At 45.6% G+C, this 20,000-nt stretch overlaps 1 protein-coding gene across 1 annotated transcript in view; it reads right to left on the bottom strand.

The window, feature by feature from the left end:
* LOC128690364 (reelin) overlaps positions 1 to 20,000 on the bottom strand; it is an 871,665-nt gene that overhangs the window by 787,621 nt on the left and 64,044 nt on the right. Inside the window, exons 5-6 of the mRNA XM_070089797.1 lie at positions 12,368 to 12,489; positions 7,758 to 7,825 (exon numbers count right to left, since the gene is read on the bottom strand). Of these exons, the coding sequence (XP_069945898.1) occupies positions 7,758 to 7,825; positions 12,368 to 12,489 (190 nt within the window). The remainder of the gene's footprint in view (positions 1 to 7,757; positions 7,826 to 12,367; positions 12,490 to 20,000) is intronic.

Genomic DNA, 20,000 nt, shown 5'->3' with positions numbered 1-20,000 from the left:
ATAGTATGCAAAATCATGGAGAAGATTATCAGGAGAAGAGTGGTGGAACACCTAGAAAGGAATGATCTCATCAACAGCAGCTAACATGGTTTCAGGGACGGGAAATCCTGTGTCACAAACCTACTGGAGTTCTATGACATGGTGACAGCAGTAAGACAAGAGAGAGAGGGGTGGGTGGATTGCATTTTCTTGGACTGCAAGAAGGCGTTTGACACAGTTCCACACAAGAGATTGGTGCAAAAACTGGAGGACCAAGCAGGGATAACAGGGAAGGCACTACAATGGATCAGGGAATACTTGTCAGGAAGACAGCAGCGAGTCATGGTACGTGGCGAGGTGTCAGAGTGGGCACCTGTGACCAGCGGGGTCCCGCAGGGGTCAGTCCTAGGACCAGTGCTGTTTCTGGTATTTGTAAACGACATGACGGAAGGAATAGACTCTGAGGTGTCCCTGTTTGCAGATGACGTGAAGTTGATGAGAAGAATACACTCGATCGAAGACCAGGCAGAACTACAAAGGGATCTGGACAGGCTGCAGACCTGGTCCAGCAATTGGCTCCTGGAGTTCAATCCCACCAAGTGCAAAGTCATGAAGATTGGGGAAGGGCAAAGAAGGCCGCAGACGGAGTGCAGTCTAGGGGGTCAGAGACTACAAACCTCACTCAAGGAAAAAGATCTTGGGGTGAGTATAACACCAGGCACATCTCCTGAAGCGCACATCAACCAAATAACTGCTGCAGCATATGGGCGCCTAGCAAACCTCAGAACAGCATTCCGACATCTTAATAAGGAATCATTCAGGACCCTGTACACCGTGTATGTTAGGCCCATATTGGAGTATGCGGCAACAGTTTGGAACCCACACCTAGCCAAGCACGTGAAGAAACTAGAGAAAGTGCAAAGGTTTGCAACAAGACTAGTCCCAGAGCTAAGAGGTATGTCCTACGAGGAGAGGTTAAGGGAAATCAACCTGACGACACTGGAGGACAGGAGAGATAGGGGGGACATGATAACGACATACAAAATACTGAGAGGAATTGACAAGGTGGACAAAGACAGGATGTTCCAGAGATTGGACACAGTAACAAGGGGACACAGTTGGAAGCTGAAGACACAGATGAATCACAGGGATGTTAGGAAGTATTTCTTCAGCCACAGAGTAGTCAGTAAGTGGAATAGTTTGGGAAGCGATGTAGTGGAGGCAGGATCCATACATAGCTTTAAGCAGAGGTATGATAAAGCTCACGGCTCAGGGAGAGTGACCTAGTAGCGATCAGTGAAGAGGCGGGGCCAGGAGCTCGGACTCGACCCCCGCAACCTCAACTAGGTGAGTAACTAAGTGAGTACATACACACACACACACGCACACAGACACACACAAACACACACTAACAAACTTACTAACACACTCATGCCAACACAGACACACACACACAGAAGCATACACAATAAAACGCATCAACATTACATTAACACATTCACACACATAAACTTACACATACAGTCTAACACAGATACACACATAGACACCCACAGATTAATACACACATACACACCTCTAAACAAAGTTTAGAGACTTCAAAAGCTAAGAGCATCCTAACAGGATAAAACAAAAATGGGATGTCAAAAGGCAAGAGTACCGAGGATAGCTTGTCTGAGAAGGAAGAATGGCAGAAAGGTTGAAAGCAAAATGGAACAAGGATGGGAAAAGAGGCTAAATGAGCTTTGCAATACAGTGGTGGAGAAGATATCTGAAGAAAGCAAGAAGTGGCAGATATGAGTTGTAACTGCTGAGGCAAAGATACAGAGCCTGGCAGAAGAAATGGAAGTGCTGAAGCAGAATATAAAGACAAGGATCGAAAGGAGCAAGATGTTGAAAATGGGAACATTAGATAACAGTGATGGGACTTCTGCAATTCCCTTGAAGAAGTGATATAAGACCACTGAGGTGTCCAGGAGATGATTAGGGCAGCAACAAAGAAGATGCTTAAATATGAAATGGAAATTATTCAGGGGCTTCAGGACGCTGAAGACACATCCTATGATGTAGGAAGACACTGGGAGGAAAGAAGAGATTGAGAGCATCATTGCAATAACAGAAGAGAAGTACATGTTCCAGCTAATGTATTTTCACAGAACCAAGGGTATTTGAGGGGAAAATATTGCTCTGTCAAATTGACATTCAAGACAGAAGTGGTGCAGAACAAGACCTTACAATAGAAACCACTGTTAAAGAATTCCTGAGAATATCTGCAAGTGTACCATGACCGTGATAGAACATGAAAAGAACGGGAACAACTGAGAGTGAGGGTAAGAAGACACCAGTTGAAGGAAAGAAAGACAGGGCAGCCATCGACAGACAAGAAAGCTCAGATTTGGGGGCAACACCAAACACAAATGCTCACAGAACCCTCTCAACCCCCACCACCTTATACCAACCACACATAACCAGAAACAAGCCTAACTCCACAGCATCCCCCCAGCAAAAACACTATTATCAAAATGTGATACCCAGATGTGCAACGTCAGGGTATCTTTATTGTAGACTGGATGGCAAAACACCTACAATAAAGATACCCAGATGTTGCATGTGCCTAATTTTCGTCTTGTCGGTATTGTATACCATTTATGTACAATACCACCATCACAGCAGCCTTCCATTATATCCTGCCTTGCTTTCCACACCCCCAGTGTGCACCAACCAATTCTACCACCCAGAATACAGAAGGTATAGTATACCAACACAGATGGAATAACAAATAAGAGTGAGGAGTTGCAAGAACGAATCATTTAGGCATACCCGGACATCATAGCACTCATGGAGACAAAGTTCATGGTGATAACAAATGTGATCAGTCCAAGTGGATATCAGAATCTGAGGAAAGAGAGAGGGAACAGAGGGGAAGGAGTTGCACAGCTCATGAAAACCCAGTGGAGTTTTGAGGAGATGGGAGGAATGAACAGAGGGGAAGATGACCTCATAGTAGGAATACTTTAGACAGCAGCAAGAGACCAAGACAAGAGTACAGTGAGAGCAATGAAGGATTCACTAGTCGAAGTGGATAGAAGTGCCCACATGGGTAGGGCAAAGTTACTTATCATTGGGGATTTCAGTCACAAGGAAATTGACTGGGAAAACCTAGAGTCACATGTGGGACCAGAAACGTGGAGGTCTAAGATGCTGGAGACAGTATTGGAAAACTTCACGAGCCAACATGTTAGGCATACAACCAGAGAGACAGGAGAAGATTTACCAGCAGTTCAGACATAGGGGATATCACACACGAAAAGCCTCTTGGAGCTAGTGATCATATGGTCCTGAATTTTGAACACCTTGTAGAGTTAACATTGGAGAATGAAGCAACACAAGAAGGATGGAAGAAGACAAACTTCAAAAAAGAAGCTACACAGGTACGAAGCAATTTCTACATGGGGTGCAGTGGGACGAAGAACTAGAAGGTATGAGATTAAATGAAATGATGAAACAAGTAACCATAAGTGCAGGGAGGCAGAGGAGAAGTTCATATCAAGAGGTAACAGAAAAAAATGGAAAGACCAGAGTGAGCCCATGGTTTATCTCGAGGTGTAAAGAGGCCAAAGCCAAGTGTGCTAGAACATGAAAAAAAATGTGGAAGGCAAAGTACTCAAAACAAAGAGCTGAGCTCGACTGCTAGCGCACTCAGCACACACTCCGAAGTCGAGGCGTTGATCCCGGTACGGGTGGAAACATTAAGAAGTGTTTCCTTGAGGTAACTGCTGGCCATGTTCACCTATCAGTAAAGTAGATACCTGGGTGTCAGTCGACTGGTGTGGGTCGCATCCTGGGGACAAAATTGACATAATTTGTCCAAAATGCTCTGCATAGCCTGTATACCTTGTACATGTACTTGTACAAACAAAAATTGTTATCATTATTATTATTATTATTATTAATATTATTATTATTATAAGAGCCAGAAACATATATGAATGGATAAGGAGAGAGACCCAGCGGCAGTATGAGAACGACTTAGCATCAAAAGCCAACTCAGAACCAAAGTTGTTATACAGTCACATCAAAAGGAAAACAACAGTCAAGGACCAGGTAGTCAGACTGAGGAAGGAAGGCTCACAAAGAGGCAGTAGGGTGCACCAGCAAGTGCTGGACACATTATACAAAACCAAGTAAGGGGTGAGGAAACTGCTAGGTGAACTAGATACCTCGAAGGTGGTGGGCCTAGATAACTTCTCTCCATGGATCCTGAGAGAGGGAGTAGAGGAACTATGTATGTCACTAGCAGTAATCTTCAGTAAATCTATCAAAATAGGGCAACTGCCTGAGGTGTGGAAGACAGCAAATGTAGTCGGCTTTTTTTAGGAAAGGATGCAGACAGGCAGCATTAAACCACAGACGAGTGTCACTTATATGTACAGTATGTAAAGTCATGGTGAAGATTATCAGGTGAAGAGTGGTGGAGCACATAGACAGGATTGGGCTTATGTATGGAAATCAGCACGGATTCAGGGATGGGAAATCCTGTGTCACAATTCTCCTTGAGTTGTACGGTAAGGTAACAGAAGTAAGACAGGAGAGAGCGGTAAGGGTAGATTACATCTTTTTGGATTGTAAGAAGGCTTTCGGCAGTACCACACAGGAGACTGGTTCAGAAGCTAGAGCAGCAGGTAGGAATAGTAGGGAAAGCAGTGCAATGGATCAGAGAATACCTGACAGGAAGGAAACAAGGAATGTTGGTACGTAATGAAGTGTCAGACAGGGCGCATAGGTCGATTGGAGTTCCACAAGGGTCAGTCCTGGGTCCGGTGCTGCTTCTGATATATGTTAATGACATAACGGTAGGGATAGATGCAGGGGTGTCCGTGTTTGCAGACGGTGTGAATCTAATACGGAGAATTCAAACGGACGATGATCAGATAGGACTACTAAGGAATCTGGACAGGTTGCAATCTTGATCTGACAAATGGCTCCTGGTAATTAATCCCGCCAAGTACAAAATCACGAAGCTTGAGGAAGGATAAAGAAGACCTCAGATGGAGTACATGTTCAGGGGTCGAAAACTACAAGTCTAATTGAAGGAAAAGGATCTTAGGGTGAGTATCATACCGAACACATCTCCTGAAGCACTTATCAGCCAAATACCTACTGTTGCGTATGGTCGCCTGGGAAACTAAGAATAGCTCTTCCAAGTGTTTTGAAGCAAGTATTGCAATTTTGTAACATTCCAGAATAGGCCTACCTTATATGCTCATGTGCTTTAAATGCCGGAAATATACTTGGAGGTACCATACCTTCCCTTGCTTACCTTCCTTCTTCCCAGTTCCTCAGTCACTGTATGACCTATGTTATGTAATAACAGGTGTTGCATGAACGTTATGCTATAATGACAGGTGTTGTTTCTATGAACCATAATAACAGGCGTTGCATGAGCGATATACTATAATAGGTGTTGTATGAACGATATTCTATAATGACAGGTGTTCTATGAACCATGCACTATAATAACAGGTGTTGCATGAATTATACACTATAATAACAGGTGTTGCATGAGTCATGCACTATAATAACAGGTGTTGCATGAATCATGCACTATAATAACAGGTGTTGCATGAATCATGCACTATAATAACAGGTGTTGCATGAGTCATGCACTATAATAACAGGTGTTGCATGAATCGTGCACTATAATAACAGGTGTTGCATGAGTCATGCACTATAATAACAGGTGTTGCATGAGTCATGCACTATAATAACAGGTGTTGCATGAGTCATGCACTATAATAACAGGTGTTGCATGAGTCATGCACTATAATAACAGGTGTTGCATGAGTCATGCGCTATAATAACAGGTGTTGCATGAGTCATGCACTATAATAACAGGTGTTGCATGAGTCATGCACTATAATAACAGGTGTTGCATGAGTCATGCACTATAATAACAGGTGTTGCATGAATCATGCACTATAATAACAGGTGTCGCATAAACCTTGCACTATAATAACAGGTGTCACATAAACCTTGCACTATAACAACAGGTGTCACATAAACCTTGCACTATAACAACAGGTGTCACATAAACCTTGCACTATAATAACAGGTGTCGCATAAACCATGCACTATAATAACATGTGTTGCATGAATCATGCACTATAATAACAGGTGTTGCATGAGTCATGCACTATAATAACAGGTGTTGCATGAATCATGCACTATAACAACAGGTGTCACATAAACCTTGCACTATAACAACAGGTGTCACATAAACCTTGCACTATAACAACAGGTGTCACATAAACCTTGCACTATAACAACAGGTGTCACATAAACCTTGCACTATAACAACAGGTGTCACATAAACCTTGCACTATAACAACAGGTGTCACATAAACCTTGCACTATAATAACAGGTGTCGCATAAACCATGCACTATAATAACATGTGTTGCATGAATCATGCACTATAATAACAGGTGTTGCATGAGTCATGCACTATAATAACAGGTGTTGCATGAATCATGCACTATAACAACAGGTGTCACATAAACCTTGCACTATAACAACAGGTGTCACATAAACCTTGCACTATAACAACAGGTGTCACATAAACCTTGCACTATAACAACAGGTGTCACATAAACCTTGCACTATAATAACATGTGTTGCATGAATCATGCACTATAATAACAGGTGTCACATAAACCTTGCACTATAATAACAGGTGTCACATAAACCTTGCACTATAATAACAGGTGTCGCATAAACCATGCACTATAATAACAGGTGTCGCATAAACCATGCACTATAATAACAGGTGTCACATAAACCTTGCACTATAATAACAGGTGTCACATAAACCTTGCACTATAATAACAGGTGTCACATAAACCTTGCACTATAATAACAGGTGTCGCATAAACCATGCACTATAATAACAGGTGTCACATAAACCTTGCACTATAATAACAGGTGTCGCATAAACCATGCACTATAATAACAGGTGTCACATAAACCTTGCACTATAATAACAGGTGTCACATAAACCTTGCACTATAATAACAGGTGTCACATAAACCTTGCACTATAATAACAGGTGTCACATAAACCTTGCACTATAATAACAGGTGTCACATAAACCTTGCACTATAATAACAGGTGTCACATAAACCTTGCACTATAATAACAGGTGTCACATAAACCTTGCACTATAATAACAGGTGTCACATAAACCTTGCACTATAATAACAGGTGTCACATAAACCTTGCACTATAATAACAGGTGTCACATAAACCTTGCACTATAATAACAGGTGTCACATAAACCTTGCACTATAATAACAGGTGTCACATAAACCTTGCACTATAATAACAGGTGTCACATAAACCTTGCACTATAATAACAGGTGTCACATAAACCTTGCACTATAATAACAGGTGTCACATAAACCTTGCACTATAATAACAGGTGTCACATAAACCTTGCACTATAATAACAGGTGTTGCATGAATCATGCACTATAATAACAGGTGTCACATAAACCTTGCACTATAATAACAGGTGTCACATAAACCTTGCACTATAATAACAGGTGTTGCATGAATCATGCACTATAATAACAGGTGTCACATAAACCTTGCACTATAATAACAGGTGTCACATAAACCTTGCACTATAATAACAGGTGTCACATAAACCTTGCACTATAATAACAGGTGTCGCATGAGTCATGCACTATAATAACACTACAACAAGAGCAGACGACTCACCTTTCTCGCAGACTTGCAAGACGTTAAGGTCCTTGAAGAGGATCTGGTTCCTCAGGGAACCCTGGGCCCTGACCACAAACTTTTTATTATTCATTAAACCAAGACAATAATAAATATGATTTATAATTATGAAGTGTGGAAGTGAAGGTGAATAAAGACTAAGCGTAATAAATAAATGAACAATAACTAAGGAATAACAGAAACAGATAATGAGATTTTTATTAATATTTTAGCACATGTGAATAAAATACTCGAGAAGTGAAGAAAAAGTGTAAATGACTGACAATATAAATTGAGTTAAATTAATGTATAAGATATATAAATTACTTATATAAACAAACTAATGTACATGACTAATAAGTGATTAAGATAAAATATTCCAATTAATTATAAGAGAGGGAGGAAGGGAGTGATGAGAAAGACTAAGGGAAAGGAAGAGTGAATGATGAGGAGAGAGAGAGAGAGAGAATTAGGTTAAGGTTCCTAACTTTATTTACAAGTTAAGAACTGTTTCCTACATCAGCACATCTGAAAGCCTTTTATTGTTATGAAACATACAAATAAATAACAGAAAGGCTCCAGCATCATGCTGTTGGTCATATAACAACAAAAAGGCTTAAAAATCAGCTGGTACAGGTAACAAGTCTTAGCTTGTAAATAAAGTTAACAATATTAACCTAACCTTGTAAAATAATGTGTAAAAAAATGAGAGCGAGAGAGAGAGGTGATGAAAAAAGAAACACAAATGCAGTACAATGCTTTCATTTATTGACAACGTTTCGCTCAGTCGTAAAACCCAGCGAGTCCTTCCACCTGATGTGTTTGTGACGTGTCAATAAAAGGTGACTTTAAACTGCATTACTGTCTCTCTATTGTGTCAGTATAAAGGGTGAGACAGTGGAGGGGAGGGGGAGAGAGGGTGGTGGTAGTAGAGTGAGGGGTGGTGGTAGAGAAGGAGGGGTGGTGGTGGTAGAGACGGAGGGGTGGTGGTACAGAGGGGTGGTGGTGGTAGAGAAGGGTGGTGGTAGAAGGTTCGGTGGTTGTAAAGAGGAAGGGGAGTGGTAGACAGGTAGGGGTGGTGGTATGGAGGGAGGAGGTGGTAGTAGAAACGGAGGGGTGGTGGAAGAGAGGGAAGGGTGGTGGAAGAGATGGAGTTGTGGTGGTATAGAGGGAGGGGTCGTAGTAGAACGGGGGGTGGTGGTAGAGAGGGAGGGGTGTGGTAGAGGGGGAAGGGTGGTGGTAGCGAAGGAGGGGTGGTGGTAGAGAGGGAAGGGTGGTTGCAGAGATGCAGGGGTGGTGGTAGCGAGGGAGGGGTGGTGGTAGAGAGAGAGGGGGTGGTGGAAGAGAGCGAGGGGTGGTGGTAGAGAGGGAAGAGTGGTGGTAGAGGGGAGGGGGTGATGGTTGTGAGGGAAGGGTGGTAGTGGTAGAGAGGGAGAAGGTGGTGGTGTTAGAGGAGAGGGTGGTGGTGGCAGAGAGGGAGGGCTGGTGCTAGAGAAGGAGGGATGGTGGTAGTAAGGGAGGGGCGGTGGTAGTGAGGGAGGGGTGGTGGTAGAGAGGGAGGAGTGGTGGTAGAGAGGGAGGGGTGGTTGCAGAGATGCAGGGGTGGTGGTAGAGAGGGAGGGGTGGTGGTAGAGAGCGAGGGGTGGTGGTAGAGAGCGAGGGGTGGTGGTAGAGAGGGAGGGGTAGTTGCAGAGATGCAGGGGTGATGGTAGAGAGGGAGGGGTGGTGGTAGAGAGCGAGGGGTGGTGGTAGAGGGAGGGGTAGTTGCAGAGATGCAGGGGTGGTGGTAGAGAGGGAAGGTTGGTGGTAGAGAGGGAAGAGTGGTGGTAGAGGGAGGGGGTGATGGTAGTGAGGGAAGGGTGGAAGTGGTAGAGAGGGAGAACGTGGTGGTGTTAGAGGAGAGGGTGGTGGTGGGAGAGAGGGAGGGTTGGTGCTAGAGAAGGAGAGGTGGTGGTAGTAAGGGAGGGGCGGTGGTAGTGAGGGAGGGGTGGTGGAAGAGAGGGAGAGGGTGGTGGTGGTAGAGAAAGGTGGTGGTGGTAGAGAAAGGTGATGGTGGTAGAGAAAGGTGATGGTGGTAGAGAAAGGTGATGGTGGTAGAGAAAGGTGATGGTGGTAGAGAGGAACGGGCGGTGGTAGAGAGGGAGGGGTGGTGGTGGTATATAGGGAGGGGGTTGGTGGTAGAGAGGGAGAGATGGTGGTAGAGAGGGAGGAGTGGTGGTAGAGAGGGAGGGATGGTGGTAGAGAGGGAGAGATGGTGGTAGAGAGGGTGGGATCGTGGTGGTATAGAATGAGGGGTGGTGGTAGAGAGGGAGGGATGGTGGTAGAGAGGGTATGTGGTGGTGGTATAGCAGGAGGGGCGGTGGTAGAGAGGAGGGATGGTGGTGGTAGAGAGGGTGGGATGGTGGTAGAGAGGGTGTGTGGTGGTGGTATAACGGGAGGGGTGGTGGTAAAGAGGGAGGGGTGGTGGTGGTATAGAGAGGGGGTGGTAGAGAGGGTGGGATGGTGGTAGAGAGGGTGGGTGGTGGTGGTAGAGAGGGAGAGGTGGTGATGGTAGAGAGGGTGGGGTGGTGGTGGTATAGATTGAGGGGTGGTGGTAGAGGGGGAGGGGGGTGGTGGTAGAGAGGGTGGGGAGGGTTGGTGGTAGAGAGGGAGGGGTGTTGTAGAGAGGGAGGGGTGTGGTAAAGAGGGAGGGGTGTGGTAGAGGGGGAAAAGGTGGTGGTAGCGAGGGAGGGGTGGTGGTAGAGAGGGAGAGATGGTGGTAGAGAGAGTGGGGTCGTGGTGGTATAGAATGAGGGGTGGTGGTATAGAATGAGGGGTGGTGGTAGAGAGGGAGGGATAGTGGTGGAGAGGGTGTGTGGTGGTGGTATAGCAGGAGGGGCGGTGGTAGAGAGGAGGGGTGGTGGAGAGGGTGGGCGGTGGTAGAGAGGGTGAGGTCGTTGTGGTATAGAATGATGGTGGTAGAGAGGGTGTGTGGTGGTGGTATAGCGGAAGGGGCGGTGGTAAAGAGGGCGGGGGGGTGGTGGTATAGAGGGGGGGTGGTAGAGAGGGAGGGATGGTGGTAGAGAGGGAGGGATGGTGGTAGAGAGGGTGGATGGTGGAGGTGTAGAGGGAGGGGTGGCGGTGGTAGAGAGGGAGGGAGGGGTAGTGGTAGAGAGGGAGAGGTGGTAGTGGTAGAGAGGGTGGGGAGGGTTGGTGGTAGAGAGGAGGGGTGGTGGTCGAGAGGAGGGGTGGTGGTAGTGAGGGTGGGATGTGGTAGAGAGGGGAAGGGTGTTGTGGTATAGAATGAGGGGCGGTGGTATAGAGGGAGAGATGGTGGTAGAGAGGGTGGGGTAGTGGTGGTATAGTAGAGGGTAGAGAGTGGTGGTGGTAGAGAGGGAGGTATAGGGAGGGGTGGTGGTAGAAAGAGGGGTGGTGGTAGAGAGGGTGGGATGGTGGTAGAGAGGGTGGGTATAGTCGTTGTGGTATAGAATGAGGGGGGTGGTGGTAGAGAGGGTGGGGAGGGATGGTGGTAGAGAGGGTGTGGGTGGTGGTATAGAGGGAGGGGTGTGGTAGAGAGGGAGGGGTGTGGTAGTTTAGGGGGAAGAGGTGGTAGGGAGGGGTGGTGGTAGAGAGGGTGGGTGGTGGTGGTGTAGAGGGAGGGGTGGCGGTGGTAGAGAGGGAGGGAGAGGGGTGGTGGTAGAGAGGGAGGGAGAGGGGTGGTGGTAGAGAGGGAGAGGTGATGGTGGTAGAGAGGGTGGGGAGGGTTGGTGGTAGAGTGGAGGGGTGGTGGTAGAGAGGGAGGGGTGTGGTAGAGATGGAGGGGTGTAGTAGAGGGGGAAGAGGTGGTGGTAGAGAGGGTGGGGTCGTGGTGGTATAGAATGAGGGGTGGTGGTAGAGAGGGAGCGATGGTGGTGGAGAGGGCGTGTGGTGGTGGTATAGCGGGAGGGGCGGTGGTAGAGAAGAAGGGGTGGTGGTAGAGAGGAGGGGTGGTGGTAAGGAGGGTGGGGCAGTGGTGGTATAGAATGAGGGGTGGTGGTAGAGAGGGAGAGATGGTGGTAGAGAGGGTGTGTGGTGGTGGTTTAGAGGGGGGTGGTAAAGAGGGAGGGATGGTGGTGGTTTAGAGGGGGTAGTGGTAGAGAGGGAGGGATGGTGGTAGAGAGGGTGGGTGGTGGTGGTGTAGAGGGAGGGATGGTGGTGGTAGAGAGGGAGGGGGAGGGGTGGTGGTAGAGAGGGAGAGGTGGTGGTGGTAGAGAGGGTGGGGTGGTGGTGGTATAGATTGAGGGGTGGTGGTAGAGTGGAGGGCTGGTGGTAGAGAGGGAGGGGTGTGGTAGAGAGGGAAGGGTGTGGTAGAGGGGGAAGAGGTGGTGGTAGCGAGGGAGGGGTGGTGGTAGAGAGGGAGGGGTGGTTGCAGAGTTGGAGGGGTGGTGGTAGAGAGGGATGGGTGTGGTAGAGAATGAAGTGGTGGTGGGAGAGAGGGAGGGGTGGTGGTAGAGAGGGAGGGGTGGTGGTAGAGAGCGAGGGGTGGTGGTAAGGAGGGGTGGTTGCAGAGATGCAGGGGTGGTGGTAGAGAGGAAGAGATGGTGGTAGAGAGGGTGTGTGGTTGTGAGGGAGGGTTGGCAGTCGAGTCTTACAGGAAGGCAACACATCCAGTGCCAGGTGGAGGTGCCATCCACAGGAAGGAGAGACTGGAGCGAGGCTTGGCTGAGATGTGTGAGTGTAGCACAGAGCACACCAGACCTTCTGTGGCACCTCCCTACAAGGTAGTGAACATAGGCTTTAGTATATATATATATATATATATATATATATATATATATATATATATATATATATATATATATATATATATGCAATAAGATCACAGTAAACAGGTGATTTCGGAATATGCAAAACAACCACTCTGAAAAAATAGAGAAATTCCAAGCGCTTTCGTGATTACTTACATTATCAAGGAACTATGATAATGTGAGTAGTCACGAAAGCGCTTGGAATTTCTCTATTTTTTCAGAGTGGTTGTTTTGCATATATATATATATATATATATATATATATATATATATATATATATATATATATATATATATATATATATATATATATATATATATATATATACAGACGTGATGTTGCTAATACTTTTTTGCTATTGCAAAGCAGCAAAGGTTATGATGTTCAAAGACTATTAAATTTCACAATACAAAACTATTAAATTTACTGTAGAGGTCCAAAAGGAGAATACTCTTTTATTCCTTGATATATTAATTACAAATAATGTTAATGGTTGTTAGACTTGTGTGTACTGTAGACACACATTCACTGGTCTAGACTTAAACTTTATATCCTTTGTCCCATACATGTTTAAATTAATGTTATTAAAAGTTTAATTCATAGTGGTTTCTCTCTTGCTTCCAGGTGGATTAATTTTGATTTTGAGTTGAAGGAAATAACTAACTTCTTTCATGATAATGGTTACCCTTTACATGTTATTCGTCTATAACAAGAATATATCTGGATAATAGCTTTAAACCCTTAATGCCAGTATATACAGCACCCAGAAATGTTAAACATGTTAGACTTCCTTACTATGGATATGTTAGTTTTACCATTAGAAAAATACTTTCAGCTTTATTGTTTGAAGTCATCCTCAAATTTCTTTTCGTTATGTTTTTAGTGATTATTTAACTTTTGGTTAATTTTTAAATTTAAAGACAGGCTCATTACACCTATATGCTCAGATATTGTATACAGCTATAAATGTCCCAACTGTTCGTTGCGGTAGTCTGTCAAGAAATTTCCAAATCATATGTGAACATGAAGGTGTCTCACAGAACTAAGCTCCCTTTAACTCATCCATCTCGTTCTGAAATTCGGGAACATAACATTGCCCTTCGTTTATTTTATATATTAAATTTTTTTCATTAGATTTCATAATGTTCTCGAATATACAGACAGATCGACACCATGCCCAGCTCTTCTAGGGCAGGTAGGTGCCTGAGCCAGAGCTTGCAGCTCACAAGACTGCCATTCCCATTAGCCCTCTTGCGGCGGGGATGGCAGACCAGAGAGGCCTAGCTTTTCCCTACGAGCCCCGTGAGGGCGGGGACTGTGGCTAGGCCTGGGGAAAGTTGGTCCCAACGATGGGGAGGTACTTGTACCTCCTCCCATGGCAGACATTAGTCTGAGATACTCCCGAGACAGGGAGACAAGGCCGGGCCACCACTTGGAAAAAGCCCGGGCCGGGAGAGTACCGGCGAATCAAGAAGTTAATATTTACATCGACACCATGCCCAGCTCTTCTAGGGCACGGTAGGTGCCTAAGCCAGATCTTGCAGCTCAAAAAACTACCATTCCCATTAGCCCCCCTGGGTCGAGGATGGCAGACCAGAGAGGCCTAGCTTCTCCCTACGAGCCCCTTGGGGGTGGGGGAATGTGGCTAGGCCTGGGGACGATTGGTCCCATTGATGAAGGGGTACTTGTGCCTCCTCCCATGGGAAACTTAGGTTTCAGACACTCCCTAGACTATGAGCCAAGGCCGGGCCACGATCTGGAAAAGACCCGGGCCGGGAGAGTACCGGCGAATCAACAACAACAACAACAACAACATTGAATATACATCATAGCCAGAGCTTGCTCCCACCTGCAGCTCACAAGACTGCCATTCCTACGAGACCCCCTGGGCCGGGGAAGATGGCCGACCGGAGGCCTAGCTTCTCCCTACGAGCCCCTTAAGGGCGGGGAATGGGGCTAGTCCTAGGGACAGTTGGTCCTCAGAAGATAAGGAGGTACTTTTTTCTCCTCCCATGGCAGACATAGGTCTCAGACACTCCCAAGACAGGGAGCCAAGGCCGGGTCACCATCTGGAAAAGACCCGGGCCGGAAGAATACCGGCGAGTCAAGAAGTTCTTGAAAGGTATCATCTTAAATGTCTTAATTACAGTGGACCCTCGACCAGCGATGGCATCGATTAACGATAAATCTGACTAGCGATACATTTTATCGCAAAAATTTTGCCTCGATTAGCGCTAAAAAACTCGACCAACACTATTCCTTCCGTCTGAGACGCGTCCACTTCTGGCCAGTGTTTACAAGCCAGCCAGCCACCGCGGTCGCTTCCAAGCATACAATCGGAACATTTCATATTATCACAGCCTTTTTAGTGATTGCACCTGCAAAATAAGTCACCATGGGCCCAAGAAAGCTTCTAGTGCCAACCCTACAGCAAAAAGGGTGAGAATTACTATGGATATGAAGAAAGAGATCATTGCTAAGTATGAAAGTGGAGTGCGTGTCTCCGAGCTGGCCAGGCTGTACACAAAACCCCAATCAACCATCGCTACTATTGTGGCCAGAAAACGGCAATCAAGGAAGCTGTTCTTGCCAAAGGTGCAACTATGTTTTCGAAACTGAGATCACAAGTGATAGAAGATGTTGAGAGGCTGTTATTGGTATGGATAAACGAAAAACAGATAGCAGGAGATAGCATCTCTCAAGCGATCATATGTGAAAAGGCTAGGAAGTTGCATGACGATTTAATTAGAAAAATGCCAGCAACTAGTGGTGATGTGAGTGAATTTAAGACCAGCAAAGGTTGGTTTGAGAGATTTAAGAATCGTAGTGGCATACATAGTGTGATAAGGCATGGTGAGGCTGCCAGTTTGGACCAAAAAGCAGCTGAAAAATATGTGCAGGAATTCAAGGAGTACATAGACAGTGAAGGACTGAAACCTGAACAAGTGTTTAATGGTGACACTGACAATGTTGTGAAACACGTTAGGAATGTCATAAAGGAACGGGAGGTACAGGCCTCTATGGGCAGATATGTTGTGCGACAGAGGTCCAGTGATTTACCTGGAGTTTACCTGGAGAGAGTTCCGGGGGTCAACGCCCCCGCGGCCCGGTCTGTGACCAGGCCTCCTGGTGGATCAGAGCCTGATCAACCAGGCTGTTGCTGCTGGCTGCACGCAAACCAACGTACGAGCCACAGCCTGGCTGATCCGGAACTGACTTTAGGTGCTTGTCCAGTGCCAGCTTGAAGACTGCCAGGGGTCTGTTGGTAATCCCCCTTATGTGTGCTGGGAGGCAGTTGAACAGTCTTGGGCCCCTGACACGTATTGTATGGTCTCTTAACGTGCTAATGACACCCCTGCTTTTCATTGGGGGGATGGTGCATCGTCTGCCAAGTCTTTTGCTTTCGTAGTGAGTGATTTTCGTGTGCAAGTTCGGTACTAGTCCCTCTAGGATTTTCCAGGTGTATATAATCATGTATCTCTCCCTCCTGTGTTCCAGGGAATACAGGTTTAGGAACCTCAAGCGCTCCCAATAATTGAGGTGTTTTATCTCCGTTATGTGTGCCGTGAAAGTTCTCTGTACATTTTCTAGGTCGGCAATTTCACCTGCCTTGAAAGGTGCTGTTAGTGTGCAGCAATATTCCAGCCTAGATAGAACAAGTGACCTGAAGAGTGTCATCATGGGCTTGGCCTCCCTAGTTTTGAAGGTTCTCATTATCCATCCTGTCATTTTTCTAGCAGATGCGATTGATACAATGTTATGGTCCTTGAAGGTGAGATCCTCCGACATGATCACTCCCAGGTCTTTGACGTTGGTGTTTCGCTCTATTTTGTGGCCAGAATTTGGTTTGTACTCTGATGAAGATATAATTTCCTCATGTTTACCATATCTGAGTAATTGAAATTTCTCATCGTTGAACTTCATATTGTTTTCTGCAGCCCACTGAAAGATTTGGTTGATGTCCGCCTGGAGCTTTGCAGTGTCTGCAATGGAAGACACTGTCATGCAGATTCGGGTGTCATCTGCAAAGGAAGACACGGTGCTGTGGCTGACATCCTTGTCTATGTCGGATATGAGGATGAGGAACAAGATGGGAGCGAGTACTGTGCCTTGTGGAACAGAGCTTTTCACCGTAGCTGCCTCGGACTTTACTCTGTTGACGACTACTCTCTCTGTTCTGTTAGTGAGGAAATTATAGATCCATCGACCAACATTCCATGTTATTCCTTTAGCACGCATTTTGTGCGCTATTACGCCATGGTCACACTTGTCGAAGGCTTTTGCATAGTCTGTATATATTACATCTGCATTCTTTTTGTCTTCTAGTGCATTTAGGACCTTGTCGTAGTGATCCAAGAGTTGAGACAGACAGGAGCGACCTGTTCTAAACCCATGTTGCCCTGGGTTGTGTAACTGATGGGTTTCTAGATGGGTGGTGATCTTGCTTCTTAGGACCCTTTCAAAGATTTTTATGATGTGGGATGTTAGTGCTATTGGTCTGTAGTTCTTTGCTGTTGCTTTACTGCCCCCTTTGTGGAGTGGGGCTATGTCTGTTGTTTTTAGTAACTGTGGGACGACCCCCGTGTCCATGCTCCCTCTCCATAGGATGGAAAAGGCTCGTGATAGAGGCTTCTTGCAGTTCTTGATGAACACAGAGTTCCATGAGTCTGGCCCTGGGGCAGAGTGCATGGGCATGTCATTTATCGCCTGTTCGAAGTCATTTGGCGTCAGGATAACATCGGATAGGCTTGTGTTAATCAAATTTTGTGGCTCTCTCATAAAAAATTCATTTTGATCTTCGACTCTCAGTCTGGTTAGCGGCTTGCTAAAAACTGAGTCATATTGGGACTTGAGTAGCTCACTCATTTCCTTGCTGTCATCTGTGTAGGACCCATCTTGTTTAAGTAGGGGCCCAATACTGGACGTTGTTCTCGATTTCGATTTGGCATAGGAGAAGAAATACTTTGGGTTTCTTTCGATTTCATTTATGGCTTTTAGTTCTTCCCGTGATTCCTGACTCCTAAAGGATTCTTTTAGCTTAAGTTCGATGCTTGCTATTTCTCTGACCAGTGTCTCCCTACGCATTTCAGATATATTGACCTCTTTTAGCCGCTCTGTTATTCTTTTCCGTCGCCTGAAAAAGGGAGCGCCTGTCTCTTTCTGTTTTACACCTACTCCTCCTTTTTCTTAGAGGAATAAGCCTTGTGTATACATCGAGTGCCACCGAGTTAATCTGTTCTAGGCATAAGTTGGGGTCTGTGTTGCTTAGTATATCTTCCCAGCTTATATCGGTTAGGACTTGGTTTACTTGGTCCCACTTTATGTTTTTGTTATTGAAGTTGAATTTGGCGAATGCTCCCTCGTGACTAATCTCATTATGTCGGTCTGGGGCTCCGCGCATACATGACTGAATCTCAATTATGTTGTGATCTGAGTATATTGTTTTTGATATGGTGACATTTCTTATCAGATCATCATTGTTAGTGAAGATGAGGTCTAGTGTATTCTCCAGTCTAGTAGGCTCTATTATTTGCTGGTTTAAATTGAATTTTGTGCAGAGATTTAAAAGCTCGTGTGAGTGTGAGTTTTCATCAGAGCTGCCTCCTGGTGTTATTGCTGCAACAATATTATTTGCTATATTCCTCCATTTTAGGTGCCTTAAGTTGAAATCCCCCAGGAGCAAGAAGTTGGGTGCAGGAGCTGGAAGATTTTCCAGACAGTGGTCAATTTTTAACAGCTGTTCCTGGAATTGCTGGGATGTTGCATCCGGAGGCTTGTAGACTACCACAATGACTAGGTTTTGGTTCTCGACCTTTACTGCTAAAACTTCCACTACATCATTTGAGGCATTTAGCAGTTCTGTGCAAACAAGTGACTCTGCAATGTACAGGCCAACCCCCCCCCCTTTTGCCTGTTCACTCTGTCACATCTGTATAGGTTGTAACCTGGGATCCATATTTCGTTGTCCAAGTGATCCTTTATGTGGGTCTCAGTGAAAACCGCAAACATTGCCTTTGCCTCTGCAAGCAGTCCACGGATGAAAGGTATTTTGTTGTTGGTTGCTGGCTTTGGACCCTGTATATTTGCAAAGAAGAATGTTATCGAACTGGTGGTATTGTTGGTACTTGGGGGGGGATTTTTTTTTCCGGCATTAGTATCTGTATCTGTTGGTTTGGAGTGGAGGCCATCGACTGTGGTTCCACTCCAGGAATGACTGGATTTGGTGTACGATTTCTGCCATTTCCTGCCAGTTTTTTTTCTTCCTGGCACTAAAAAACCTCTCCCTCTTGAGTGGCTGTGGCTACCCAGGTTTTCCCATGGCCTGGATGTTTTGTATCTTTTTGTCCCCTTTAGATGGTATGCCTGGCAATTTAAGTTATAGCACAGTCTTTCCTGTACTGAAGAGGTACACAGTTCAGGGTGAAAAAGCTTACAGGATGGGAGTTTGCATTTTCCTGTTGTCATATGGGCATGGCATTTTCTAGGGTGGTCATAGTTGCATGTCCCATCTATTTTTCCAGATTTCCCATGCCAGCAGATACCGAGTGCATAGTATGTGCACAGGCTTGGTTTCCGTTTGCCTTGGGTTTCTGTGACTGTATTCCCTGTTGGTGCATGTTTCCCTGTCTTACTTCTATCCTCCCTAGCACCAACAATGGAGCTCCCACCAGTTGGTTTTGGTAATATATCCTCACTATTGCTAGTGGAGTCCTCTTGTTTGCTATTTCCTGCGGTATTTCTAGTTTGCAATATTGGTTTTATCTTATCTTTGACTACACTTGTTTCCCTACTATGGCTCCTGTCCCCTATGAGGTCATTTATATGTATTCCTTCCTGCGTATAATTCCCGACTACCTGGACAAAATCTCCAGCTTCACCATTACTGTCTCCCAGGACAGCATCTCCAGCTTCACCATTACTGTCTCCCAGGACAGCATCTCCAGCTTCACCATTACTGTCTCCCAGGACAGCACCTCCAGCTTCACCATTACTGTCTCCCAGGACAGCACCTCCAGCTTCACCATTACTGTCTCCCAGGACAGCACCTCCTGCTTCACCATTACTGTCTCCCAGGACAGCACTATCAGCCCCACATTTACTGACTACCAGGACTTCATCTCCAGCCTTACAGTTTCTGACTACATGGCCAGTATCAAGGGTAGTACCATTCAGCCCAGAATTTTTATGTTCCCATCTGTTGTAGAAAGCTTCCAGGTTTTCTATGAAAGCAGCTTTGATGTTGACCTCTTTTAATACCCTTGTGATTTTAGTCCACAGATTTATCTCATTTGGGCATACCCAAAAACACTTCCCTGTTTTAATACTGCTTGTAGCTAGTTCTTGGATATCTGCACAAGGGGTATTGACACCAATTTCCACAAAAATGACAATTTATGCATGTGGAAGCCCGTTTGTTTGACTGACCACAGACTACACACAGCTTCATAATGATTTGAATGGTTGATTTACTGCAAT

The sequence above is a fragment of the Cherax quadricarinatus genome, chromosome 29 (assembly GCF_038502225.1).
Source record: "Cherax quadricarinatus isolate ZL_2023a chromosome 29, ASM3850222v1, whole genome shotgun sequence".
Classification (NCBI taxonomy): Eukaryota; Metazoa; Arthropoda; class Malacostraca; order Decapoda; family Parastacidae; genus Cherax; species Cherax quadricarinatus.
Note: the sequence above shows the minus strand (reverse complement) of the source record. Positions and strands in the feature narration are given on the sequence as shown.